The sequence below is a fragment of the Chelon labrosus genome (genome assembly GCF_963514085.1).
Source record: "Chelon labrosus genome assembly, chromosome: 18".
In the NCBI taxonomy this organism is placed as follows: domain Eukaryota; kingdom Metazoa; phylum Chordata; class Actinopteri; order Mugiliformes; family Mugilidae; genus Chelon; species Chelon labrosus.
In genome coordinates this window covers 21,233,042-21,260,773 of record NC_140351.1, presented here as the reverse complement: position 1 = coordinate 21,260,773, position 27,732 = coordinate 21,233,042, and the positions used below count along the sequence as shown (strand labels likewise).

Here is a 27,732-nt window from a genome sequence, read left to right as displayed (position 1 = left end):
CATCTGTCAGGCCAAGGGTCTTGGCCCATGACTGTAAAGCTGCAGTTGCTAGCTGTTGATCTTTGGAGGCGCTCAAGCTAGATCGATCATCTGTATGCCACACCGCATTCATATCTGCCCCCACAATGAGAGAATATTCAGATAGTTCTAACAACTTCTGTGTAAGCATGTCATAGAAAGTCTTGTCAAATTTGTTTGGAGCGTAAGCAGAAATAACAGCTACCTTCCTCCCATACAATTCCACCTTGGCTACTGCTATCCTTCCTGCGGTGTCCGCCCATACGTCCAACACCTTAATATTTAGATTACGTTTACAAACAATAGCTACTCCTTTACTTTTCGCTTCAGCTGAAGAGGAAGCAATTGTGTGGTAAAATCTGTTGGCCATCCGACCAGAGTCTCTGCTTAACAAGTGCGTCTCCTGTAGGAGAGCCAGGTCAATTTTCCGCCGACGCAAAAGAGTAAGGACGCTGGTCCTCTTGTGTGGTGTATTTAACCCATCACAGTTCCAGACCAAAACGGATAAATCACCCATTACTGCATGCTGAACTCAAAGTTAACGACCATGTACCCAAAGATAAAATATAGAGCCAGCAGTTGTGGTAAACTGACCCATACTGACAGATAGGCGTACAAAATGTGTGTGCCTTACCCCCCATTACCCCTTGATGGTGCCCGAAAAACAACATAACATGTAAAACCCCATGAACATTAAGGCTCAAAATAACTAAGCCAAAAAATAATAATAAAACCCTCATATGTTGATCCGTGATCTAGTATGGACATGGGGCCGCAAAGGTTCAACCTTCAACCTCAAACCCAGCAAATAATAAACAAAACCGTTGATATCAGGACAGGATGAGCTGCTACCAGCAGAGATAACTAACTTACTTTCCTTACTTAATACTGAAAAAAAAAAAAAAAAAAAAAAAAAAAAGAAGAAAGGAAAACAACAACAACAAGATTCTAGGAGTGTCTTGTGTTAGCGTTACTTCCATGCCCGGCACTCATACACGCAGCTTAAATTGGTGAGCAAATAACAAAGGCCGGAAAGTTTAGAATTAAAGAAAAAAAACAAAAAAAAACAAAAAAAACAAAAAAAAAAAAAAAAGGAGGAGCAGCGACACTTGAGCAATAAGATGAACTGAGTCCATAGTAAACATAACTTAGAGATGACCAAGTGCAAGGGTTAGCCTTAGCTTGTCCTCATCATTCCTGCTGGCAGTGACCATGACTAACCAAGCAGCAAACTATGTCCAAAACAAAACACAAAAATAAAGTGGCGGTGTGCTCAGTACTGTTCTTAGAGAATGAAAACAAGAGCCTATAGCTTAAGCATCAGAATATATAAAAAAAAAAAAAAAAAAAAAAAAAAAATAATAATAATTACGGACCAAAATGATTATAAATTAACTGCTGATGCAAGGCAGGCTAGAGATGTCATATCTCGCTGATAATAACAAGAAAGGAAAAAGGAAAAACCTGTCGCACACTCTGATTAACAAACCATACTGTGGTAGAAGCTCTGAGTGATGATCAGCGCTTTAATCCAGGCACCGTGTAGAATGATTCAGTTCCGACATGGTTAGCCCGCAGCTTCGTCTGGTTGTCCAGGTACCGAGCCGTCATTCCCAGCCGCAGGTGGGACTCGCGGCGCCGGGAGGGAGCTGATGAAATCCTCGGCGTCCTCCGCGGACTGAAAAGCCTCCGTTTTGCCGGCCGCTTTGACTTTCAGTGTGGCGGGGTAGAGCAGGAAGAACTCCACTCCTTTGGCTCGGGCCATGTTCATGGCTTGAGTGAAAGCTTGTCGCCGTTTGACAGTGTAGCCGCTGTAGTCGGGTGACAAGCGAACCGGCCGTCCATTCATTGTGAGCGGGGATTTCTTTGCTGCACGAAGGATAAGTTGGCGTGTTGTGTACCGGAGCGTATTAAAGATTAGAGTACGGGGCCCGGATCTCTTTCTGTTGTCACTGTACACACGGTGAGCACGCATGATTTCGCCGTCTAGATTGCCCAGGGTGGGGAACCACTTCGGCAGCGATTTTGTGAGGTACTGGACCGCGTTGGACCCTTCGATCCCTTCTGGTAGCCCGATGGCGCGGACATTGCAGCGCCTGCTCCGATCCTCCATGTCCGCTAGCTTAAGTTGCATGGTCTCCAACGTGGCCTCGTAGCTGGTTAGCTTCCCACGGTTACTTTCAACATCTGACCGTATTTTGTCCAGTTCCACATTGACGGAGCCGATACTCTCGTTCAGAGAAAATAAATCAGCTTGAATGGCTCCCAATTTTGCCTCCGTGTCTTCTCCCATCTGCTGAAGTTTGTCGAAGCGTGTCTCCAGGTAGCCACGTTGTTTTTCAAGTACCGCTTCCGCAATGGCCTCCATGTCGGACATCCCTCTCGTCTTTACAGCAAGCCCTGGCTCAAATTTCTTGCTCGAATCCGTCATGGCGTATTTATAGTCAGTGGTGCACTCAAAAGAGAAAAGTAATAGTTGTCACAACGGTGGAAATCAATAAAAATAACAATGCTGGGTTGAGCGAATTCGACCTAAGCCGCCATCTCGTCCAGCTGATCACGTGACCCCAGTAATTCATCGCAACTGAGGGATTAAAGTTTAAACTGCATCGTCTAGATAATTAATTCCAAAGAGGGGTTTGAAAATACAGCAGTTGCTTTCATCCCCACTCGCAAAATGTCAAGGCAAACTTTTCCTCTTTGGACAGCAAGTTAGAAACCACCTCTTTGACCTTTCCCTCTGTTACTCCTCAAACTGCTGTTTCCTCATCTCCGACATATGGCTGCCCACTGGACCGCTGTTTACGCCCCATTTTTCACTCTGACAGCCGCACTTTGCCCCAGCCACTGAAGCCCCAATCTTCCTGGATCTGGAGTCACATTCAGGAGAAATGCAGGCTACATCTCACTTCTTCTTGGTCAGAGTGGTTTGTGCATGGTGCGACAGGGCATTATGCCTGTCCAGCTAATACCATCCTCATCAGACACAAACACAGGATGTGAAATACAGTTATATAACAGAACATTTCACTGCGGAGGAAACGGGGCAGCGTTCGGCCTCTCACGCTTCACTTTCTGAAGAGCACCAGACAGCTGAGAGTGGACTTGGCCCGCTTGTCTGAACTCTGTGTGCTAGCAAGGCAAGGCGTGCGTGTGTTTGTGTGTCTGTGTGTCTGAATGAGTGTTTGCATGTGGTGGAAGCGGTGCAGTGGTGTAAGTCACGGTGGTTCAGGACTTTCCCGGCCCTGCAGCTCAGCCCCTGTGTGTCCCCCGGGAGGCCCCCGTGTTCGTGGGAAAGTCACGGCTCCATTTCAAACAACATTCTCGGGGTCTGGCAAAGCGCGGCCGAGTGGGGATAACACTGAAAAGCAGCGGCACTTTACTGACACGGGGCACCCCGGGGGCCAAACACTGCTGGGGCTGTTACCAGCATTGCTCGGAGGAATGCTGTTTCGCTGTCACCAATTGTCAGAAACTCACTAAGATTTATGACACAACTGCCAAGGCTTGAAAAGTGTCTGCGCCTTGCTGACAGATGGAATTATTAGCTCTCTTTTAGACACTGTTTTTAAATAGACCAAGCAATTACTGCTCTACAGTTTATTACACTTAAAGTGAATAGTAAAATTAAACCTTTCTCTGCTTTAAACTGTTCCCAGGGATAAGGACTATCATCTGCGGACTTACAAATCGGTGGTCATGGCCAACAAGCTGATAGACTGGCTTATAGCACAGGTAAGGCCTTGAGCTTAGGCTCCCTGATATCAAAAATGTAATATTTGTTTTACAGGATTTTGTTGTTTAAATCCATCCAAGGAAACTGTAGCTAAACCAGGGGAAAAAAGTTATTGAATGTTTCTGTTTTGCATGTGCAAAGAATTAGATGTAGCCACAGATTTCACAGCGATGTTCATTACATGAGTTAGATTTTCATGCTCCTACTACGCTGACATGTTCATATTGTTAGCAAGCACCTAATCCACAGCATGTTCTCAGCTGTGGATTGAAAACATATCTGCAACCCCTTTTGAAACGTATAGAAGCTGGTGGGGGAAAAAAAAGTCCAAAGAAAGAAAGATGGAAGTGGCTGCAGTCATAACAGGTCGGTCACTTCAAATGTGCAGCAGAGAAAAGAAACCATCAGACTTGAGGGTCTCAGTGGAGCCAAGAGGAAAAAGGAGAAACGGAATCGATTGTACGGCTAAGCCTTATTGAGTTTGACAGGAAGCTTTGGGGTTGACAGATTGATAGTCCTGTACAGGATGACAACAAAGAAATGAAATGTATATGGCGACCGCCACAAAATCAATGGCAGACATCACGTGCTTGCATCTGCATATGAGTCCATGTGTGCGCCTGTGGTAGTCCATATGTATGTCTTTGACCCAGGCCACTGGCTCCTACTTTTTCAGTGGAACATCAAGAGCCGTCACACTATACTGTCTAGACATGATTTTTAGCTGTGTTTAAGATAGAGTGGCTCTGCTGGCCTTGGGGCTTTTGGATGCAGGAACAAAGGAGGGGTGTGACTGTGGCATTTTGACTTCTGTCTAAACACACGATGTTCTTTGTTCTCTTTCTGCTTTATTTTCTGTCATCCCTTTTGCTATTTTCCTCTTGACTCAATCGCTTTGTCCACTTTTTTTTTTTTTTGGCCTAAATCTGCTTTATTTTCACCATTTCTCTTGTCTTCTGGTGCAGGGGGATTGCAGGACGAGGGAGGAAGCACTGATCTTGGGGGTGGAGCTGTGCGACAATGGCTTCATGCATCACGGTACAGCACTTTTCCCTGCTGAGGATTTCAACAGACCAGAGAAAAAAAAAGTTCTGATCCGGCTCAAGCATGCAATCCTCTCTATCACTGACTAAATAAGAGCTGAATGCTTTGGAGAAACTGAGCACAACGCGTCTGGCATTTAGCATCCTGTCATAGAACACAACCGCTCTTGTTCTTGTTCCATTTCTACTTATAATCCCTTTGACGGGCCACAGGAATAGAACTTATTTCCAATTCATTAAATAATTTTGTGTGTTTACTGTATTCATTATCTTCATGCATACTTGTCTGCATTTAAACATGTGCCTTTGGTGAGCAAGTGCTCGGTGCATGCATGGTTTGCTTCTGCAATGAGAACTTGGCAGATAACATAAGGATGTTTGTCAGCTCTAAGTGCAAAATGGACAGTAGCCATGGTTACAGTTTGTTTATGAGAGCCTGATTTGTTTTTAACTCCACGCTTCCCCCGTGCCAATGTCCACATCATACATGCTACAGCATGAGTCACCGCGTGTCTCCTCGTAGCCCCATGATGTAACTGCTCCTAACTACCCGCAGTTCAGGCCTCACACTACAAATTACCAGCACATCTATAGAACATAACAACCCCTGCCATCAAACTTCCTTTGACTGCCACAGAACTGCGGGGCAATTTTACCATTCGTGCCTCTGAGTTATTTGGCCTGACGATGTAGCTATTAAAACTATTGGCGCTATATCTGATCTTGGGGGGGAATGAAGTGAGGGAATGCTAGAAGGAAACTCTGTTTTTCCCCTCAAGGCTATTTTTTTTTATTTCAAACTTGAAGTCTTGGTGGGTACGTTAATGCCTGTGCTGAAACTGGGTTCATTCAAAAGTAATACTCAGAGAGAAAGCTGTAATTGCAAAGTGTATGTTTATACATTTAGATATGTACGTGACACTATTTCAGTCACACTTAGACAGGTTTAAAATGATTAACTTAATGCAAAATGGGTTATTGCTGTATTTAACATTTTCTGCTTCTGCACAGCACCATTGTTTGTTATATGTTTTTTAAGTATTTTTCTTTTCTCCAACTGTCTGAACTATTCAGTAAAAACACACTTTTAAGTTTACATCCCGTTGTATTTGTATTTTCTGATATTCATGTGACTTCATCATCCCCTCCCTCAGTGTTGGAGAAGAGTGAGTTCAAGGACGAGCCTCTGCTGTTCCGTTTCTTCGCCGACGAGGAGATGGAAGGTTCCAACACCAAACACAAACCAATGAAGCATGACCTGAAAATAGTTGAAAACGTCATCTCCAAATCTCTCCTGGTGAGTGTCACTCTGCGGCTTATCGATCGGTTAACTCCCAGCCCGTGTAATATGCTAAGACTTGCTGTAATTTTACCACAAACCAGAGCAAACTAAAAGCGCAGCAAATCATTGTGACGTGCACAGCTGTGAGAAAGGAAAGTAATAACGCTGCAAAAAGTCCCTTCAGTACCTGAGTAAGCAGGAAAAAACATTCTTTTCAGAGGAGTGAGCAAATAGTACTATGTCTGTTATCTGTCTGTACCGCTATCTTCCTCTGGTGTGTGTTTGTGCTCTGTAGAAATGTCTTGGTCTGCTGGCTTGAGATTTTGCTGATGTGAGACATTGTTGTCCAGATAAGACCCAGTGATGGAGGCTATGGCTTTACCCTGGAAGAAAGAAACCGAGTCCCCATCATCAAATCCGTGGAGAAGGGCTCCCCAGCTGAGGTGAGAGCACAAACGCACACTCATATGATGTGGACAGAAGTTTTTTTTCCTTTTCCTTTTGTGCTTTTATTGGATAGTTTGAGAGAGAAGAAGTTGTTGGTGAAAGAGCAGTGACAACATGCAGCAAAGTAACACAGCCTGGAATCAAACCTACGCCCCTCCCAGTGAATTTTCTGCGCTTTTCCGCCCACTGAGAAACGTGGAAATGCATTTCGGACTAATCGAAATTGTTGTGATCTCCGTTGCTGTGACATGTAGTTACATTTCTAGGGAGGTTTGCGTCAGGCTGTGGCACAGAACCAACTCACACGCATAAGTCTTGGGTTGGCTAACGTGATCGCTTTGATTTTGTTTTCCGGAGGTTATCTGGCAAAGCTGCGAGGCCTTTACACCAGAAGCGCCAGTCAGCAGAAGTCTTTTGTTGTTGAAATGCGACTCCGTCGTTAGTCCCGAAAGTCGCAAACCTCCGACTGTTAAGCTCCTAAACCAAGGTGATGTGGCACGGATGCTGCCATTAGCGCATTCATGCAGAAATGGAACGGAACGACGGGCGCTATATTTCTGAGGTCTCCTTTGGTGTCCAGCTTTGATCTGCTAGTTGAAAATGGGGCAGAGGAGTCCGTCTGAAGGCAAATGTGTTCAGTTTGAGCGCATGACCCATAATTCCCTCCAGACCCAAAGTAGCAGTGCATAAGGTTGGAAGGTCTGGCTTGCATAGAGCCTGGCATAGTGTGTATGTTTTCATTCAAATATTCGATGTGGGGCGATGAAATCTGCAACAGGATCCAGCTGCATACTGACAGAGAAAAGTTATCCCATATTGTCTGATATAAGCGTGTGTGCTTTTCTGTACGATAGAATATCTGTGTTTTATATATAAAAGAAAAAGGTCAAACATCTCATTGTCATTCTGTGTGACATGAAGACATAAGTGAATGTTTTTTATGCTCAATTCGTTTTTTCTCCTTTTCTTTTCCATTGTAAGATGGCTGGCCTTGAAGTGGGGAAGAAGCTGTTTGCCATAAATGGAGACCTGGTGTTCCTCAGGCCTTTCTCTGAAGTGGAAGTTCTGCTCAGGCAGTGTTTCAGCAGCAAGGGACCCCTCAGGGTGCTAGTCAGCACCAAGCCAAGGGAGTAAGTCGGATCTGTGTATGCACAGTTACTGTTAAACCATCTAATTATCTCCAAAGTCTCAGCTTGGTACGTCTTTCTCCTCTACTTGCCTCCAGGACGGTGAAGATCCCAGATTCGGCTGATGGCTTGGGCTTCCAGATTCGTGGATTTGGCCCGTCTGTGGTCCACGCTGTTGGGAGAGGTAGGGCATTGCCGCCTCCCCCACTTGAGCTGTCTGGCTTCATCAGCGCTCTGTTATTGTGGCACAGCTGGCAAACAGCTGCTTCACCAGTCTTTTTTTTTTTTTTTTGGGAGGGGGAAGGGTTGTGCGTGACTTGGCTGTGGTGTGAACGCAGTAATTTCCATGCACCTATTCACACTTTTCTTAGCGGCTCAATTGCTCAGTGTGATGGGTAATTCTGCATGTTTTGGTCTAAATTCATCAGCGGTCCTCTTCGCCTCCCCTTACCTAACACAGCATGTTTAATAGCGCTGCTCTCACGGCTGGCACAAGATAGGGTCCAATCAAAAAACAATCCGCAGCCTTGTCTGGCTGTTCTCAAGAGAATTGAATCTTTTCCTTGAGCTATCCGAGTGTGATAGCAGGGGTAGAAATGTTCTTGCGTGTGAGCGTGCATGTCTGGGTCTGAATGTGTTGTCTTGATGATGTGGTTGCCTGGGAACCTCCTGTGTGTTTAAGTAGATGCCCTGATCCCTTGAGGCTGAGCTCATAATGTAGGAGGTGTCTAATCCCTTGGATTGTCATAACAGCTTCTGTCCCTGTGGTGTCTGAGGTCAACGGGAGCAGATAATGCCAATTAGAGACAGAGAAACCGAGAGACAGGAAAAGGAACAGTTGTATAGATAGCTGTTCAGAGAATTCTCTCTAGTTTATAAAGTCATCACTCCTGAAGCACATTTTTCTTAGTGCTGTTTGTTACCTCGCTATCAAGACAGTTTATCCACAACTTTGTCTAAACAACTATCAGATGGATTTCCTAGTAGATAAATCACAAAAATAAAGGTCCCTGGCTTTTCTTTTAGCATCACTATAATTTTCTCAGTCTTGGTTAGCCTATATCCATGCCCAGATAAGTGCCAATTAATAAATGTCAATGCTAATGACTGTGAGGATCCTCTGCCATTCAGGCGAAGTGCTAAAATGAAGGCAGCTGGACTTGCTTGAGTTTCTTGCAGACGCTACACCTGAAGTCTCATGCAAAGGCGTGAGCTCACATGCATGAGTCTCTAACCAGTTAGATATGAAGAAGTTCTTTGGATGAGAGGTGAAACACTTTCAAGAACTTCAGGCAAGGTCAGAAGCATTCATTTTAGCATTTTGATATACCATGCTAATCCCAACACAGTGAACAAGGTGCTAAACATTACCCTGTTAACATTGTCATTGCAAACATGCTGATGTTAGCATTTAAGTTGAAGGGCTGAAGCTGTGCATCATGGATCTGCTAGCTTGGCAATACTGTTAGGTTTGCCACTAATGCTTTAACATTTCTTTTTTCGTATGAATTACAAAAAATGTTCTATAAATATAAAAAACAGAGACAAGAACAAACATGCTTGAGGCAGCATGTATAGAGAGTTATTGAGTATTACACTGTGTCATCCATTAGCTATACTTGCTTATCCTTTTAGAGGGTCACACAGGGGGCTGGAGTGAATCCCAGCTGACATTGCCTGAGAGGCCGCAGATAGGAATCTGAAAAGAAAACAGGTGTGCATGCAAATATTAGATATCTTGCTCTTGAATAGTACTTGTTTGTACTGTCCAATCCATTTTGTGTTATTGCTGCCTGTTTGTTCTGTTATAAACTAGAATGGACCTGTCTGGTGTAGATATGCTCAGTTAAAGCAGTAGAGAAACTGCAGCTGAAGGATCCTGCAGAACTTGGCATTGCAGACTCTTTACATTACAATGTGAGGTATGCACGGTGTGTTTTTAAGGAGCTATGAAAACAAATGGGAGGAATATTTAGTCTGCCATGCACTTCCTCCTGATAGCTCAAAACCTTGAAGTTCTCTTATGGTCTGAATCACGTCCCTCAGAGAGGCCCTCGTCTACCCCAGATAAACAACTTCCCTCCTCTCCGCACCACTCTCTCTCTTACGCTCCTTCTGAGCTGCCAAAACAGGAAACAAAGTTGTAAATACAAAGAAGAAAAAGGAATGTTGTTCAGCCCAATTTTGTGTACAGAGGATGTGGAAGATGTGACAATTATTTTTTTAGGATGTGCTTGAGTTTTTTTTCCCATCCTGTTTCAGCTTGCACCTGCACCTGATAATAGCGCCATAGTTATTGCCCTTGACACCCCTCCTTTCTCTTTGCTCGTCCGTCTGTCTCACGGCAGGCACTGTGGCGGCCATCGCAGGTCTCCACCCGGGCCAGTGCATTATCAAGGTGAACGGCATCAACGTGAGCAAGGAGAGCCATGCCAGCGTCATCGCTCATGTCACCGCGTGTAGGAAGTACCGGCGACCCACTCAGGTGAGACAGGACGGGGGAGGTTAAATGGGATCAACGGAAGAGAAAACAAACAAGAGAAAGGTTTAATGGGGACTGAAGAAAGATTTACGAGGCACTTCAGTTTTACTGGATGAATTATGAAATAAGTAATGCAAATGTTCAAGAAAAAAACTGATTTATGTTCTGCTGTTTTTTCCGCCGAGGATATTTTGAACGGTCAAATGTTAATTGGTGTTTTTGTTTTGTTATGCAACTGGTTTGAGGAGAAATGTGCGAGACCACAGAAAAGAAGGGAAACAGGGTTACTCCGTGAGAATAAACATCGCAAACAGACCTCCTAGCTCCCATTTACGGTACCTTCATATCTCTCTTTCTCCCTCTGACTCCATCTTTCCCTCTCTTGGGTCATTACACAGAAATAATAGTAGTTTTGGCTCCTCTAGCCTTGACCCCTGGCTCACAGTTGTGAGCTTGTTGTGGGAGACTGGCAGACTGCATACAGAGGTGGGAAACGGTCTGGAGGTGGCTGGACCTCAGGGTGGCTTAGAGCCTCGGAGAAACACTGAGGAAAAGTGAGGGACAGCAGACAAGTGTAGGAGGAAAGGACAATCTCAGTCCACCTGTTGAAGGTGGGAAACTGAAAATAGAAACCCCGGGGTGTGCGTATGGTGTGAATTAGTGTACTGTGTCATTATAATTGAGCCCCGTTGGGACGTCAAGCTTAATGATGCACTACAGTGTTCCAAAACTACTGGAGATCTGGTTTGCATCAAGTATGGACGCAGAGGAACCGCCCTCTCTTTCTCGTTCTGTGTCTTTATGTGTGTAGTTGTAGACTGGAACACCACAAACCAGCAGGCAGGCACAGCATGCAGCCTTGGCAGAAAACCCAGTGTGGGCTTGGGTGTGGAGAACAGACAGATACACAGACGCACACACAGGGCTGTGTGGCACGCTAGAGTGGGTTGATGAGATTGGCATGGGTTTGCTTCTGCGGTCTCGCAGAGCGCCATGTTTCCATATGTTGGTGAAGGCTTTTAACTGTGTGCTCTGCCAACCCAACTGTGACACTGTACACCATATCGGAGCAGTGCGAGCTAAACGTTCTGCAGCCTCAGTTTGTGCACACACGCACAGCACGGTTCTCTGCCTTCAGTTATATATTTTTCTAAAATCCTGTCTTTGTTGCAGTAGAAAAACCACTTATTAGTCAAATGTTAGAATAGGGGTAGGAGTGATTTTACAGTACACTGATTTGTGTGAACAGTTGTGTGCATGTGTGAGCGCAACAGCTCCAGTGAAAAGATCTCTTGCAGTTAACATAAGTTCAGAAGAAGTTTCTTAATTTTTGAAATGCAAAATCAGTGAAAATTCGTAATGGACTTGTTTATTTGTCTATTTCTGCAGCAAGATACTATTAAGTGGGTGTACAACAGCAGCGAGAGCGCCCAGGAAGACAACCAGAAAGCTCCCCAGAAACCCAACAGCGAGGAGAACGGCGACGGCTTCGAGTGCAAAGTAGAAGGTGACCACACGCACACGTGCACAGTCACAAACTGTACGGGAACAACTTGTCTTGGGTAAGAAATCCTGCTCAAGGTGTCTGTGGACGTTGCGCAGGCGTGTTCACAGGAACGCGAGCTTGTTGCCCCATTCAGTTAACAAGCAAGACAGGACTCCAAACAGGCTCATCTGGAACGCGTTAGGTTGAGAACAGCCGCCTCCTCTGGCTCATCAAGTGTTAATTCCCCCCCGCAATTTATGGATCCCAATGAGAACGTAAAACAGGAAAGCTATTCCCTTCACAGTGAACGCAGGATTTATCGCCGTATTAAGTCATTGCGTTACTATAGGCCCCGTTAGCTTAATTCTCTCGGAATTGCTCATCATTTTCAGGGGGAGATGGAAGAAAGCCATGAGCAGAGGGTCTTTCTCTGAAACAGATCTGGTGATGTGAGGCCTCCTGCGCTACAGTTCCGAGTGTGATGATGAACACTTGCAATATTGCATCTGTTCAACCGGGGACATTATCGGAACGTATTTTTAGTGATTCATGCATGTGTTCTGCCTTTTTTGTCTGCAAGGTAATAGAATTATTTCATAGCATATTTTTTTTTTTGTGTGTGTTTTCTCCAAACACAGAGGTGATGGACAAATTCAACACTATAGCCATCATCGACGGGAAGAAGGACCATGTAAGTCTGACGGTAGACAACGTGCACCTGGAGTACGGAGTGGTGTACGAGTATGACAGCACGGCTGGGATCAAGTGCCACGTGCTGGAGAAGATGGTCGAACCGAAGGGGTTCTTCAGCCTCACTGCGAAGGTATTAAGTTAGTATGTTGACTGACTGGCTGATTGAGCATCTGGTTAGGTTGAATTATGTGGGATTCAGACTATTTTATGTTTTGTGTCTTTGGTCATTCAATAGATTTGAGTGGTCCAATGAAATGCAGGAATCTCATGCTCCACAGTAGCATGGTGAAAACTTGCTAACCTGAACTGTCACGCTTAAAGCACAAAATATGCTCTCAATTTCACGTGTGCGTGCCGAGTTTCCGGTAGGTTTAATTTTTCAGTTGACACTATTATTTTCCCCACAGAACTCGTGTTTAATCACACGTATCATATGAATCATTTGATTCTGACAGGAATACAAGAAGAGTACAGTCTGTTATTTGTGTCTCTGGGGAAAGTGCAACACACGGCTCATGCTTTGGTGGTCTTGTTGGTTAATCCAGCACTTGTAAGCCCTCAAACATGATAAATAGGCTACGGGTTCTGCTTTTTTTTAATTTTTTTATCCTGGGTTGTTTCAAATAAAAAAAGAGAAAGAGGCATTTATTAACTTTTAAATGATGAATAGTAGCTTTATAATCACACATCTGTGCCTTATTGAAGGATGACAAATGTTAACAAACCATGACAATACTTCTTTCTCAGTCAAGAGGAACAAGAAATAAACTCAAACATTTTTATGACAATTTATCTTCTTTATTTACAGTATATTCTCCGTTGGGATGGAAGATTTGTTAATCAGCTAAATATGGACTGATAATTCTTTTTGTTCCTCCCATTTGTCTTTGAGTTCTTCAGCAGATAAAACCAACGGCTCTCCTACGGTGTAGATTGAGGGACCCGATGGTAGTTATGACTGACAGCTTTATTTTAGTCATGTTAGCTCCCTGCCGGGTTAAGTGCATGCTTTTTACATCCCAGCAGTGATGTACGCAGAGTGATCATTATTGATTTAAAATACACCAAGGGAAGAATATTCCCTCTGACATAGATGCACATTTGCTGAAGTGAGAAATAAAAAGCACTTTGCGGCGTCTCTCTCTCTCTCTCTGCCAGATCCCATCATGAACAGCATTTCTTGTTTTTGATAAATTAGCCGAGATCACAAGTCGGGTACATGTGTAAAACTGATCTAGATTTACAGTTCCTGCGTTGCTGAATCTTTAATGGGACAAAGTGACTTCCATGGAAATAAAAACTTGCCACATCCCCTTTCAATATGTGCAATTTCCCATTCCTCCAAAGAGAAAGTAATTCTAGTGTTATTATAAACATCTGCCCCAGAGTTCCCCATCCTCCTCTGAGATCTGTGAGATCTGTGTGATGTTGAATTTTAATGTTGCTAACACTGTCGGGGTGCATGGGTTGTCTTCTGCTTTGGTATCTTCCTGCTGTTACATTTCCTCCCCTGCTTTTCTTTCTCCTCCACTGGGCATCTCATTAATAAGGCTCAGAGATTTGCATCTCTTATTCTCTTCATATCTAATCTCTGATCTGGAAAGTCTTTATATGTGCAACATATGTATCAAAATCTGGGTCGATCTCTTTATGAACTGGAAATTTTTAGATGCTGGAGTTTAACTACTCATGAAACTCCTCAGAGAAACCACCCCTTCATGTTTGTTTTCCACTGAAATCCCTTTTAATTTGCTCTGTTTAACCTCTCCGTGACCAGATCCTGGAGGTGCTTGCACGTAATGATGACATGCTGGTGCAGATGTGTGCCAGGTTGAGCTCCAGCTGTGATGTGATCCCCGAGGAGCTGCAGACACGATTCAGCGCCATGTATGGAGAGAGGGTGGAGCACATCAACCGACGCATAACCAACTACAGGAAGGTAACTATCTGATGCTGCCCTGAGGAAAAATGAAGAGACCTTTCATCAGTCTATCTGCTCCTGATTATATTTGTCTCTACGGTGATGTGCATTTGTATATTTATACACCGCTTGGAACCATAAATGTCAACTCTCTGTAGACTGCCAATGATAGAAATAGGAAGCAGCTGCTATACAAATGTCACTTTTATATAGTTTTTGGTATAGAAGTTTACAGTCTTCAGCATTTAAGACTTGGGTTAGAGAAGAAAACATAGCAAAAAAGTCACAAATGTTCTTGATGGATGCTAGACATCAACAAGTCAAAGAGCATCAGTCTGATAAAATATTGCATTGAATTTGTACCCAATCGGAAGGCTGTTTCTGCAAAAATGTAATCAGTTCTCGTTGACTTACGAGAAATATTTGGCCAAACGTTCTGTTGCTGACTTCCAATCTTGTCATTGCGACTATGTCCACGATATGTAGTATCATCTAACACTTTGTTTGTGATCAGGCCACAGCTGGTCATCGGCGGAGCCAAAGAATTTTCATCGCTTTTCCCTCACATCTGCGGACATGTGTCTATAGGCAAAACAATGCATGCAAGTGTGCGTGAGAGAGGGAGACGGAGAGGGAAAGATCTGACTCAACATTAGAGAGGGCCTTGGTTTAATTATCAGTCGCTTAAAAATACCCCAGCGCAGACACAGCCGGGACTTGTGTTGTGTAAGATTCCCTCGTTCACTGGAGCATTCCTCCTCAGACCCCTAGAGAGAAAGGAGGGGGAATGAAGGAGAAAGAACCAAAGGCGAAGCATGTAGAGACCGGAAAAGAGAGGAAGAAGGGGGAAAAAAATGATTACAAGGAAAGATGTGATCTTGGAGAAAGCAAAAAAGATGTCTAGAGCCGGACGGGAGATGTCGAGGTGACTCTTGTGTCAGTTTGTTGTCCATCTGGAGCCTATCAGCTCAGCTGGGACAGCAGTTTCCAGCCATCGTAAGATAGCCGAGGGGAAATGTTTGGTTTAGGTTCCATATTTAATATATACATTATGTTATGATTGTGTTGTCAGAACAACTTTTTAACCATGTATAGCATCTGCTGTAAATATCCAAGACAGGGCAGAGGGTTCAAGAAAAGTGCAACCAAATCATCCAAAGACAAAATGTGTTTGTTTGTGATATTCTGTATCAGCTCTGCTGGATCCAATCAGACCTTCCGACTCTCCGTAAATTGTGTTTTACATAGAGATTCTATCTCGCAGCGGGTTAAGGACATTTCCTTGCATTGCATGGTTTGGTGGAGTTAGATGTCCTCCACAAGTTCTATAGCATCGATTTGCCCCGGAGGATATCTGCGCACGTTTAACAGGATCCATGTGCTTACCGGAAAATAATCTTTATTTTATTTGAAGCAACATCATTTTCCGGGGGAAAATATGTTTGATATTACTGCGGTAAAACTAAAACCGCAGTTCCTGTGCAACAAACTCAAAACACGAACTCACATTCTGGAGGCTGTTGAAGTTACACATCAAATTACAGCACGGCGATATGGGCCACACCATTTTAACTCATTCGTATCAGTTTAAATGTTGCAGTGCGCCGGGGTCTGGAGTTCTTCACATATGAGAGCAATGATAATGTTATGAGCCTGTTTAGAGTCTTTGATTTGGTTTAAACATTTCAGCTGCCGCATAAAAAGGAGAAATGTTGAAAATGTACGGTGATGGATGTTTTTCTTCTGGGGCCAGCTGTCATATATGTGAAACATAACAGCGCATTTAGCTGACACAATCTCTGCTCTGTGTTTAACATAGAGCCTTATATTTTTATATGGCTGAGGTCCAAATCATACCATGGTTCTGATTTTTAAAATTTGCCTGTTCTAAAATGATTATGTATTATGCGTATTTTAATAATTGTTGATCATAAGCCTACCAGTCCCCCACCGATAGCAGCTTAAAGTACCTTTGAAGAAGAAATTAGTGCCGGCTTATAAAAGTCTCTGGCATCTTCTGGTCAATATTCCATAATTAAGTAACCTAACCTAACCCAAAGAGATGTATATTTGGACGTCTGGCATGGTTGACATGTCTGGTCTGGAGTGATTAACATGCCGTTCCCCAGGTTCATATTTAAATCTACCACTCACTCCCTCTCATGCACAAATACTCACTTATGGTTCACATTAAAGTTATAGTCACATTAAAGTGCCAAACTTGCCAAACAAATGGGAGAATTAGGATATTAACGCATTCTGCTCTAATCTATTGGTCTTTTTCTTGTTCTTTGTATCAGTTTTCTCGGGTACTAAAAAACAGAGCGTGGCCCACCTTTAAGCAGGCCAAGGCCAAGGTGTCCCCTCTTCACAGCAGCGACTTCTGCCCCACAAACTGTCACATCAATGTGATGGAGGTATCCTACCCCAAGACCACAACCTCCCTGGGAAGTGCCTTTGGCGTGCAGCTGGACAACAGGAAGAACACCCTGGAGAAGGGAGGACGCAGCAGCGCCGAGCAGGGTGAGCGCAGAAAACACCTGCAGCAGTGGAATAGTTTTACGTCTTGACCTTAATTTTTCATTGGTGCACTTTTATTTATTTCCCCAATATGTTAATGTTCAGGTAAGCTGAGCCCCATGGTGAATGTACAGCACACCATCACAACTATGGCCGCACCGTCGGGGCACAGCCTGGGTCGGACGGAGGGGCACGGGCTTCGTTTCCTGCTCAGAGAAGAAGACCTGCTCACCCTGGACGCATATCAGAAACTTCTTTACAAACTCACGGCTGTTGTCAAGGAGATGGAAACACATGGTGCCCACATACATGAGTGAGTATCTGTGTGCAGACTCCCACTATATACAGTATTTGTGTTTGTACTGTTGCATGGAGCATATGCACACGTACCTACAAGCAAGAGTTTACTTTTTTATTATGTGCACAACCTTCTGCAAATCTTGTTTCTAGAAATGAACTTGAACTTGAGATGAATCTCTTGTAACATATTCGCCACAAACTGCAAAACAAAAGGTGAAATTGATTTTTTTTTTTCTCGAAACACCTCAAATCACCTTCAGTTTATGATGGAAGGAAATACTATGTGCCGGTTCTGTTCGATTTGATTTGAAATGTCAGTTGAAACCAGATTGCCTCATATAACAAGCTGTAACCTTAGCAGCCAGCGTGGTCGGTGTGCTGGATCTGGCGCTTGGTGGGCATACATTTTGGTTATTACTCCAGCGCCTGTTTGTGTGTATTGCTGCGCATGGGAGATTGACAGAGGGTGGAAAAAGAACAGAACTTAATCAGCGTGCTTGTTTTCTCTACTATATTGCCACGCAAATTGTCTGAAACAGTGTGTTTGACTTTAATTATGTTCAGGATTTTAAATTAGGGTGAGGTATATATGTACGCTGTCAGTGTTTTCCGCTCTAGTCACCTGCATGGTTCTCTGTGTTTGGCATGTTTGCGGGATTCATTGTTTGGAGGCTCATTAACACAAAGGAAATGGAAAAACACTGCTCTCGTCCTAACAACCTCCCCCTACTCACACCCCCACCCCCACCACCAGCCGTAAATATAATATCCATGAACTAGGGTGCGTCATCAGCTGAGGCGCCCTTTCGAAAAGCCAACAAAAGCAGACATTCGCTAACAGTAAATAGTTAATAAATGCATGCACGATGCAGACATGGGCCACGCGTAGTACAGACATGCAAAGGTTTGGGCTTACATGGTCTAAAGTTCTGTTACCGTGAGTATATTGAAAAAATTGAATGGCGCACCATGCAAAAGTCTCAACACCTTTTCTGGGAGCGTGATTAGCTTCTAGGGCCGTGTCTGTTGACTGGCATTGTTAGGGAAGACCAGCTTTAAAAATACCCACTTACTAAACTTCCAATCAACATTTACAACCATTTATGCATACAAAAGTTTCGGGTAGCTAGAGAAAACCTTCAGAGGGAATTCCTTGTAAGACTGAGACAAGAAAATTAATAAAAATCTTTTGACTACAAAGATTTAGCAGACCCTGGAATTGTTGGTACAGTGAAACCTGCACAAATGAGAACACCAGAAGAACATCTTACCTGCGTCACCAACCACAGAATTCTGCTTCAAAGGTTTTGCAAACAAGTATCTCAACAAGACAGTGTTATAGAAACGCAACTTGTGCACTGATTCAATTAAAATATCAATTTTTGGCAGCAATGATCAAAGATACCTTTGTATTGGTGCATATTTTACAAAAAGCACTCCTCTCCCGCTGGTTACCACGGGGAGTGGCCACAAAACACAGCCAGTGGCAGGGGGAACATGTCAGTGGTAGAGGGGGGAAAAAAGGAACCGTTTAGGACCGGCACGTGCTAGAAGCACACAAATTAGGATCTCTTCTACAACAGGTTAATGATCTCCCATGGGCTACCTCAAGAGACGAAAGCTTAAGGTTTCGCTGTGGTCTTCACAGTCCTAACCTAAACGTAATTCAAAATCTGGACACACCTCAGATGAGCAATATGTGCAAGACAGTCAAAGAATCTCCCAGAGCCAGAAGCCTTTTGCAAAAAAAAAAACAACCCTTAGCTGAGTGCAAAAAGTAGTTAAAGCTGTGGTAGTTGCTAAAGAGGTGTTACTAAGGACTGTTGATGCAGCTTGGCTTTGAGTCATTTTCCCTCTTTCCTTTAAAACTGTAAAAGATGGAAGTAGAAGTTTCTGAAGGCATCAAAAGGGCTGTATAACCTTTAACTGCATGTATTTGGGAAATTGGGTCAGCTTTTACTCGCTCATATTTATACTTCCAACAGTTTTGACAAGAGCTTACCAAACTTTTCTATGCCATTGTAATAGTATTTTGTCAATTTAGAGGTTTCTGCCATAGTAGCAGGTAATTATTGGTGGGCAGCTCGCTGATTAGAATGTGCGTTATGAATCTTGAGGTGATTGTTTGATATATCTCGTTGTCACGGGTCTCCTCAGCTGAGGCCGCGGCACTTGAAGAATGATATTAAAAGCTGCTAGATGGAGCGTAGCTGTCACCTCACCATGGTTATAAAGAGAAGGGTCCACAGCAGGCCTCGTAATGACTGAGTCTGGACAAATTTCGCCGTGCTCCCGTCATTGCCAATTAGCTTGGCTGCATCCGCGGCGCATCCGAACAGTCCGAGACACATCTAGCGAGGCGATAATGACCTTTGCCGTCCGCGATCTGTTCAAACATGCATACACGCACACGCGGGCACACTTCAGGAGCTTGTTAAGGGTGGGTGTGAAGGTTTTGCAGCACTGAATCTAATAAGTCGTGCCGCAAGTAGCAGTCTGGATGCATTGCTTTGACCTCTGTGGGTGTGTTGAGCCTTCCTGAGCTCTTCATTAGATTTGTTTGCATATTAACCTGTTTCACAAACTGGTCAAGGGTCATTACGACTAGTGCTACACACACCCTATCCTGTCTTGCTCAGCTCTCCCAGTTTTCTCTCCGAGTCTTTTTGTTCAGTCCCATTTCCTCCGCGTCTCCTTGTATCTGCACACCGTTCTGCACACACAGTCAAATACATTCCTCCGTGACTTTTTCCGTCTTTTTCTGCACTGGGTGTGATCATCTCTGAGAGGCGCTACTCCTTAATGGTGCAATAATGAACTCAAGGGGCTATTTTGTGCGTTATGTCAAACACAACCTCTCTCATTCCCATTCATCCAGACAGGAAGCCTTCGGTACATTCATAGCAGATAAGAAATATCTTCAAGTAATTTAGGAAAAAGAAACAACTGGAAGTAGAGTGATGTTACATAATTTTTTTGGCTGACACTTGAGGAATCCATTTTGAGGCAGTGACCTGTGATCTTTTGTCTCTGGGCCACAGCGAAGGGGGTCACAGCTGCGTGAGGGCATGCCCGGTGACATGCTTTATATCAGGACCTCCTCCCTTCCTGGATCAAATACCACCCCTCCCCACTTTCTTCCTCAATTTTCACATATTTTCCTTATTCTCTTTACATTATAAATGGAGCCATGCCTTGCAGCAGGTTGAGAGCTATACGCCCCCTGGGCTATCTCCCTATAGATTGAAGCGTTATGCAAACGTCCTACCTCGAAACTGCCCGATGTGAAGCTTTGTAATGCAGATTCACTTACAGATGCATTGAGGGCAGCTGAAGTCTAATGGTTTGATGCGTCAAAGTGGGTTAAAGAGCTTCCTGTGAGATGTTAAGAGATCTTTCGGATTTGTTGCAATAAGCAGGAGTATACTTTGGCCTACTCTCATTCTTTGTTTTCCCTTTTTTTTCCCCGTCCTTTTCTTTCTTTTGAAGCCCCTTATCCATCCTGATCCAGTCATTGTTATTCTGCCTTGCTCCGTCCAATAGTGTGAGACCCAAAGGCCCCAAACTGCTCTCACTTCTTTATTAGCCACCAGCCAATCACAGGGCCCGGAGAGCTTCTCCATGGCGATGGAATGCCACTCTGCTTTGGAGGGGCATTGTGGTGGCTCCTGGAGTGGACCATAATGAGGGCATCTTTGTGGTCCAGTCAGCCTGTGAATGGGCAGAAAGGGGGTCAGTAGAGAAAGAGAGAGGGGAAAGGAGGAGAGGAGAGGTGTTTATAATCATAAAAAGAGGCATAACTGAGACACATTTGGTTAGCATGAGGCAGACAGGTTGTTTATTTGGACGTGGCTCCGCGCGGCCCCTCCGTTCTGCCCCCACATTGAGATGCCTCGGAGGCCGATGTTATGACACAATGGAAAATGAAAGCGGACGCAAATTAAAATCCGAAGTCTGAAATGTAAACAGACATCGCACGTCAGTGTTTGCATGGGGAGAGATCAAAAAAAGTCCGAGCCCAGCATTTATTGGAATATGGCTTTAAATGCCACCATGTGTTGCTGCAACTGTGAAAATATCCTGTCCGGCCTCTTCCTGCTCTTCTGATAGTCGTCTAATAGAAAACAAACCGGCGGTAATGGCGAGAGATGATCTGTGTGGCCGAGTTTCAACATGTTGACACAGCTGTCTGAACCTATTAATATGATGTGGATCCCTGACCATCTGAAGCTGTTGAGCGTAAGCCAAACAGGTTGGGGTTTTGTTTGGCCCACTCATGTCATGGGCTCAGGTGCATAATGTATATACAGTACAGTTCAAAACATGGCAGCACTGTGAGACTACTAAGAACTCTTTGTGTAGTTGTTTTTTTAATCATGCTGCCTTGTGTTAGGTTACTTAATGTTTTAAATAATCACCTCCTCTTCCTTCCTGTGTCTCTTGTTCAGCCTTCTGTCCTCCATTACCCATCCTCCAGCATCAGAGGTGAGGAGCCCCGAGAGTTACATTTCTGCAGAGAGCGAGGGGGATAAAAGTGAAAGGAACGGGAAGAAAGTGTGCTTTAATGTGGCAGGGGACGAGCAAGAGGACTCTGGACATGACACGATCAGCAACAGAGACTCGTACAGGTAAAAAACAGCGGAAGGTGGTGACATAAGAACCACATATGTTGTACTTTCACAGAGGTCTTGCCTTTACTGAAACTGAAACGTGCAAACAAATCCATGGCTTACTTTGTCTTTGGTCTCTCCCGATTTCTCCTCAGCGACTGCAACAGCAACAGAAACTCCATTGCCTCCTTCACCAGCATCTGCAGCAGTCACTGCAGCTCCTACGTTCACAGCGATGAGATGGACTCAGGTGCGCAAATGCACCGCAGTGGACACAAGCTTTATTCCCCTCCTCATAAATCTCAGTTGTAATTCTTTATGTGGGATGATATAACTCACGGTAGTAAACATTCATCAGTTGTTTATTCTGTGTAATATATACTGTAACCCATAACCCCGCTGCACCACGGTGTTGTTATGGGAAGCATGTGGGAAGGCAAAAGCCTGAATCTGATTGGATGTCACGGGCATTCAGCCACATATCTGGGCTAGATTTGCTGTTCACCAGTCCAGTGCGTTCAAGAGAAAGGCAATAAACAGACACACCTTCTAGATTTGCTCTCGGTAAGCATACAGGTGTTGAAGACTAACACTGGCGTGTTGTGACCGCACCTCTGCAGGAGACGAGATGCCCTCTAGTGTGTGGCTGTCCCACGATAAGCAGAAGAAACTCCACAGCTTTCTGGAGCATCTGTTCAGCCAGGTGGGTGAGCCGAGCGTCTTTACACATGTGATGGATGTGACGCATTAGCTGGAAAGCTTAACCTTTCAGCGATGCAGATGTTTCAAAAGCTGCACAATGTTGTTTTTACGGAACATTCCTCAGATCTATTTTATTACATATAGAAGTCGTATTAAAATATATTGATCCCCTTAATAATGCTGTTGCCTGGTTAAGGTGAAATGACAGGTTTTGTGTTGTCTAATAGTATTGTGTGATACCATTCCTTGATGCATTGTTTACCCATATGCAAGGCAAATCAGCCAAGTTGCAAAATGCACAACATTAGAAACGCAACTATGATTTTCAAATATCTTTTTCTGCAACTTCTCCAACTATTTTTTTTAAAGGTCAAACATTTATTCAACAAGGATTATGTATTTTTGACGTGTCCTCAGGAACCGCGATGTCCTAACGACCCTTGACCTTTCGGAAACCTTTAGAGCAAACGTCGGCCGTACCTGATTGCGCGTATATAACGCATGCATACGGCAAGCACAACGAGCTTTATGAGGATGTTTCCATCAGCAGTGGAAAAGCTGCCCCCGCGCTTTTTTGGGCCGCTTCCTGTCATTTGTTTTATTGTTGAGCAGTTTCCCCAGCTTTGTTTACATACTGCAGACCAAACTGTTGGCCGTGGCTCGGCGGATTGTGTGCGTGTGTTAAGGAGGGAGCGAGAAACGCAGGTGCTGATTATGTCTGGGCAGCAGTTCTTGCTTCCCTCCGCATACTTTCGATCTTGGCTTAGTGGGAAGCGGTATCAAGTGCACCAACTTGACCCCTGTGCATTTTTCAGGTGGACTCCATCACTAGCATGCTGAGAGGAGCGGTGGTGGCTCGTGCCTTTGAGCAGACCAAGTGCTTCACACCCGGAAGAGGATTACAAGGTAAAATACCGAGACTGTGATGCTCTCCTGGGTACTAAAACGCTGATATCTGAACATATTTACTTATTTTTTCTGTCTTCTGACTTGGAACTCTCTCAAAATATCTGTGAGAGTTCATGCTGATGTGGCGGTCTGCTTCCTGGGCCTACTGGCTGCACAGTGGGCGTAGAAAGATGATATTAGAGAGACTCCTAAGCTCAAGTAACTCTGATATAACCCAGAACATGCACTGAAAATGCTGCAGCCGCCTGCGCGTAGCGGCTGCTACTTCCTGTTGTGTAATGTGTGCGCGCAGATGTTATTGTAACAGCATGGGGGGAAAGAGTTGTAGGTGGATTCAAGAATGTAAGAATCCCCAGCCATTTCTCCTCTCCTTATCCTCCCCCTCTGTCTCTCCACTTCTTTTCCCTTTCAGCTATTCCCGTGCCCTTCTCTTTATAATGCTGAAACAAGCACCACTTACTTGGGTGCTCATATTCACTTAATGGTTATTGTAGTGCCACTTACCAGTCAGTGGAAAATGTCACCCTGAGAAAAGTTCTCGCAGTGTGCGCCATCTGATCGTTGTTATTTTCCAGTTTATTCGCCACCTGACCTCATCTTGGCCTTGCTGTTTGACCGCAGCGTCTATTGTTACATTTTATCTCTCACAAGAAAAAGAAGGAAGGCTAAATTTATCCTTATCATTTCCCAAAGCAAGCACAAACCAGCTTGCAGTGCCCTTTCATCATCTGTGGTGCTCTTTTCAGATTAACTCATTTTGAAGATAAGGTACAAAAACTATGCAAAAAAAGCAATTGTTTTCTTTCTTCGTGCAAGCATACAGTAATCTGAAGACTTTGCAAAAATGAGAACTGACTAGTCAGTGTATCCCGGTGATCGGTTTTGTCCTTAAAAGTTTGCTGATTTTATGTCCTTGAATGTGAAGTGCAGTGTGCACTTAAAGCAAAGGAGCAGATTACGCAGATATTCTGTATGTTTTGATAAGTCAAGCTTCCAAACACCCCGACCCATTTGGCACCCAGTCTCCCCTCTCATCTCCAGCTGTCGTCGAGCGAGCGCAGATACGCTTGAACTGAAAATAGGTCTGCTTGTGTTTCTGTGCGTGCGTGTCTGCATGCATAAATGCCCTCAGGAGGGACGTACGGCCTTGATCAGGGCTGATCCATCTCAACTCCACTAATGTGTGTGGTTGATAAGAGAGTAAATAGGATTATCTAACAAGTAGAGCATTCCTGCATCAGATCTCTCACTCCCTCCGACGCTCTGAGACACACACACACACACACACGCAGCTCATGTTAAAGAGCCACCTTTCTGTCACTGATCTGTTGCTCTTCAAAGTTAGCTTTATTGCAAGGCATTCTCTTTAGTTTTTATGGGGTGACTTCACATTGACAGACTTTTGTATCATTTTATTCATTTTATTTTGCGCTAGGGAGAGAGAGGGGCTGACAAGGAAAGGGAAAAACAAGATGATGTTAAGCAGACAGATGTAGAGCAAGACATTCTTCTAAGTAACTTGAGTGTGTTGAAAGAATTTGACATGCCTTAACTTTTTTTTTTTTTTTTTTTTTAAGGAAAGAAACTGAAATTTTATGAAGCTAATAAACAACCTTGAATACGGTCTTAGAGACTTAGAGTCTGGCAATCAGTCCATCAGACTGTATATAAATATGGATACGTCCCCACTTCCTTGCATAGGTCAAACTGGCGCTAGTTTTCCGGGGATACTGGTGGCGCTCACGTTTTCGTTTGATTAATACTGCGCTTTGCTCTACCTCCACAAGTTACAAAGAAATGTTGGATTATACACTGTACTTACTTATTTATTCCAACTCTCATGGGCCTACAAGACCGCTTCACAGAGCAGTTGGCATGGCAACTGGTAGTGGTCATTATGTTATATCCTTTTCTATAGCGTCAAATAACTAAAACGAGACTTATGCATCAGTAATATATTAACTACTTAAAATGACAGAAACCAGTGTTATATAGTGTATAGTTTGGCCCAAGTCCCATCCACTAACATGGAGGGGGTGGAGCTTATGACCTATACTGCAGCCGGCCACCAGGGGGGGCTCTACTTGCTTTGCCTTCACTTTTGAGGAGTTTTTCCATCATCTATCTTTATACAGTCTACGAAACAATCATTTAAAGATGTGGACAAATGTCTCGATGCAAAATGCACAGCACGCAAAGTCATAAACCTCTACTAGTTCTACACTAATTATCGATGTATGTATGTGTGTGTGTCTTCTCAGAGTTTCAGCAGGAAATGGAGCCTAGGGTGAACTGCACCAAAAAGCTGCGCCTCCATGTGAAGCAGGATCCCTGGAACCTTCCCAGTAGCGTTCAGACGCTCACACAAACCATCGCTAAATATGTTGAAGGTCAGTCCAAACAAGGCTTAACGCATACACTTTTCCATTAAGCTCTCAGTGTTCGAGCCTACAGTTTGCTCTCTCAGTCTATGACAATGTTGAACATAGAAAAAATAAAACACGTCTGGCTTGGAAGGAAATGTACTTTGACTTGCCCAATTCTCAAGTGCACCTCATCATATTTATTAGATGTAATCCAAAACCTCTGTTATAGTTGTGTAGGTGCAGGGAGTCCCACTAACTTCACCGCCCTGTTTAAACTTTAAACCTAAAACCATCCTGGGATCCATAAATTACAGCCGCAGAGTTGGAGCTGAAAAGATTCCTTTATTTGTTTTATTTATTTTTTATTTTTTTTATCTGGAGAGACATTTTATCCATTTAAATCCCAGACGATCATGTGTGGTTTTGTGTTTGTTGACACGCGGATTGAAATCACAGACACATACAGACACACTAGGACACACACATGCATATTGAGACACATACAGTGTGTACGCGCTACATGCAAACAGCTGGGACCAACAACCAGGCACATGACACTCCTGGGAAAGGTGAGCTGGCGGTCACGACTGAGCAAGTACAAACAAGCAAAGTTATTATTAATGTGCAGCTTGGCCCGTGCACACCACTTTTTTTCTAATTCTCCCCTTGATGGCTTTTTCATGCAGCCCGACGATCTTCTAAGTTACCCGCTGCTACGATATGACTATAAACAAATGTGGATTTATGTCATTATCCCTGCCTGTGGCTGGTTTTTACGATGTTATGTTGGTTTATGTGAAGATGAACAGTTGTGGAGCTGGGATAAAACATGCGAGACACACTGTGTTGTCCTATTTATGACTCTAAAGGGCAGAGTTTATAGTATAGGTCATACTATTGTACTTAAGGAAAAAGGCTTTTTGTGATATGATATAAGGTTATTCACTGCCTCACTGTGGCATACATTCTTTTTCAGAGGTGAAGACACGGCTGCTCTTGGTGTTACTGCAGTATACAGGTTTGTCCTATCCTCTTCCTCTGATACCGAAATACAGTGCATACTGGAATTTTAAGCTTAATTGTGTTTTTGCACGAAAAAGAAACACTATACTGCCTCCAGAGAACATCCTGTGCTGGCGACTCAAAGTCTGAGCTCAGTTTAGTAAGAGAAAGTTGCAACTCCAAAATCAAGTAAGCATGGCTGAAAGGGGAAGAAAGTAAAGCAATGGGAATTTAAATGATAAACATGCACTCAAATGGAAAGAGTTTAGAACAACAGAGGAACATTAAAAAATTATGGAGTCCAGTGTTTCAGTTGGTTTCATGGTTACACTCGTTTGTGAAATGGCACCAGTCTACGTACACTAAGCAGTGACCCTTCAAATGTTTGGGAAGGTAAATCTCAATAGAAAGACGTTTAGTGCCATAAAATAAGTAGAAGCATATTTGTGCTACATGAAGTTAAATTGTATTTCTATCTTCCTGCTAGCTGTGGCCGCAGGTATTATGTTCTCTGTTTGGCCATCTGTCCATTTATCCATATGCCTGTCATGTTGTCTTGAATGCAATATCTCAGAAATACCTTGAGGGAATATCTCCAAATTTGGCACAAATTATCACTTGGACTTAAGGATGAAATGATTTTAATTCAGTGGTCATTTTTTTTTGCCATAGAATTAATTCATTTATTATCACATAATTTTGCAATCTAATCTCTAATCTGTGTCTACTCCTCTGCCTGGATGAGAACCAGTTGCAAACTGCAACTTCACCACTAGATGTCCCTAAAGCCTATACACTGGTCCTTTAATAACTTTATTAGTAGTAGTATTACATTAAATATCTAAGTCTTTCTTAAACATGAGTATGTACAAACATGCGTGTAAACAGAAACATTACTCGTTGGTGGAAGTATACAAACATGTGGTAATCCTAGTTCTTACCTTTTCTGTAAAATACCTGTATGTAATAGTCTCACCTGCTGTTGCAGGTAGGCTGTTTTGAATTATGGTTAAAAATGCAATTTCTATTGTAAAAAAGTTGGCAACCTCTACGTCAAAAACTCACACTACAGAAGCCCAGAATAGCAG

The 27,732-nt window shown here is 43.6% G+C and overlaps 1 protein-coding gene across 1 annotated transcript in view; it reads left to right on the top strand.

The window, feature by feature from the left end:
• prex2 (phosphatidylinositol-3,4,5-trisphosphate-dependent Rac exchange factor 2) overlaps positions 1-27,732 on the top strand; it is a 92,474-nt gene that overhangs the window by 38,038 nt on the left and 26,704 nt on the right. Inside the window, exons 14-31 of the mRNA XM_084566435.1 lie at positions 3,678-3,753; positions 4,720-4,792; positions 5,952-6,094; positions 6,430-6,522; positions 7,508-7,656; positions 7,752-7,837; positions 10,002-10,138; positions 11,525-11,642; positions 12,260-12,444; positions 14,092-14,253; positions 16,536-16,758; positions 16,861-17,068; positions 21,504-21,683; positions 21,821-21,915; positions 22,286-22,368; positions 23,183-23,273; positions 25,538-25,666; positions 26,619-26,660. Coding sequence (XP_084422561.1) covers positions 3,678-3,753; positions 4,720-4,792; positions 5,952-6,094; positions 6,430-6,522; positions 7,508-7,656; positions 7,752-7,837; positions 10,002-10,138; positions 11,525-11,642; positions 12,260-12,444; positions 14,092-14,253; positions 16,536-16,758; positions 16,861-17,068; positions 21,504-21,683; positions 21,821-21,915; positions 22,286-22,368; positions 23,183-23,273; positions 25,538-25,666; positions 26,619-26,660 — 2,273 coding nt within the window. The remainder of the gene's footprint in view (positions 1-3,677; positions 3,754-4,719; positions 4,793-5,951; positions 6,095-6,429; positions 6,523-7,507; positions 7,657-7,751; positions 7,838-10,001; positions 10,139-11,524; positions 11,643-12,259; positions 12,445-14,091; positions 14,254-16,535; positions 16,759-16,860; positions 17,069-21,503; positions 21,684-21,820; positions 21,916-22,285; positions 22,369-23,182; positions 23,274-25,537; positions 25,667-26,618; positions 26,661-27,732) is intronic.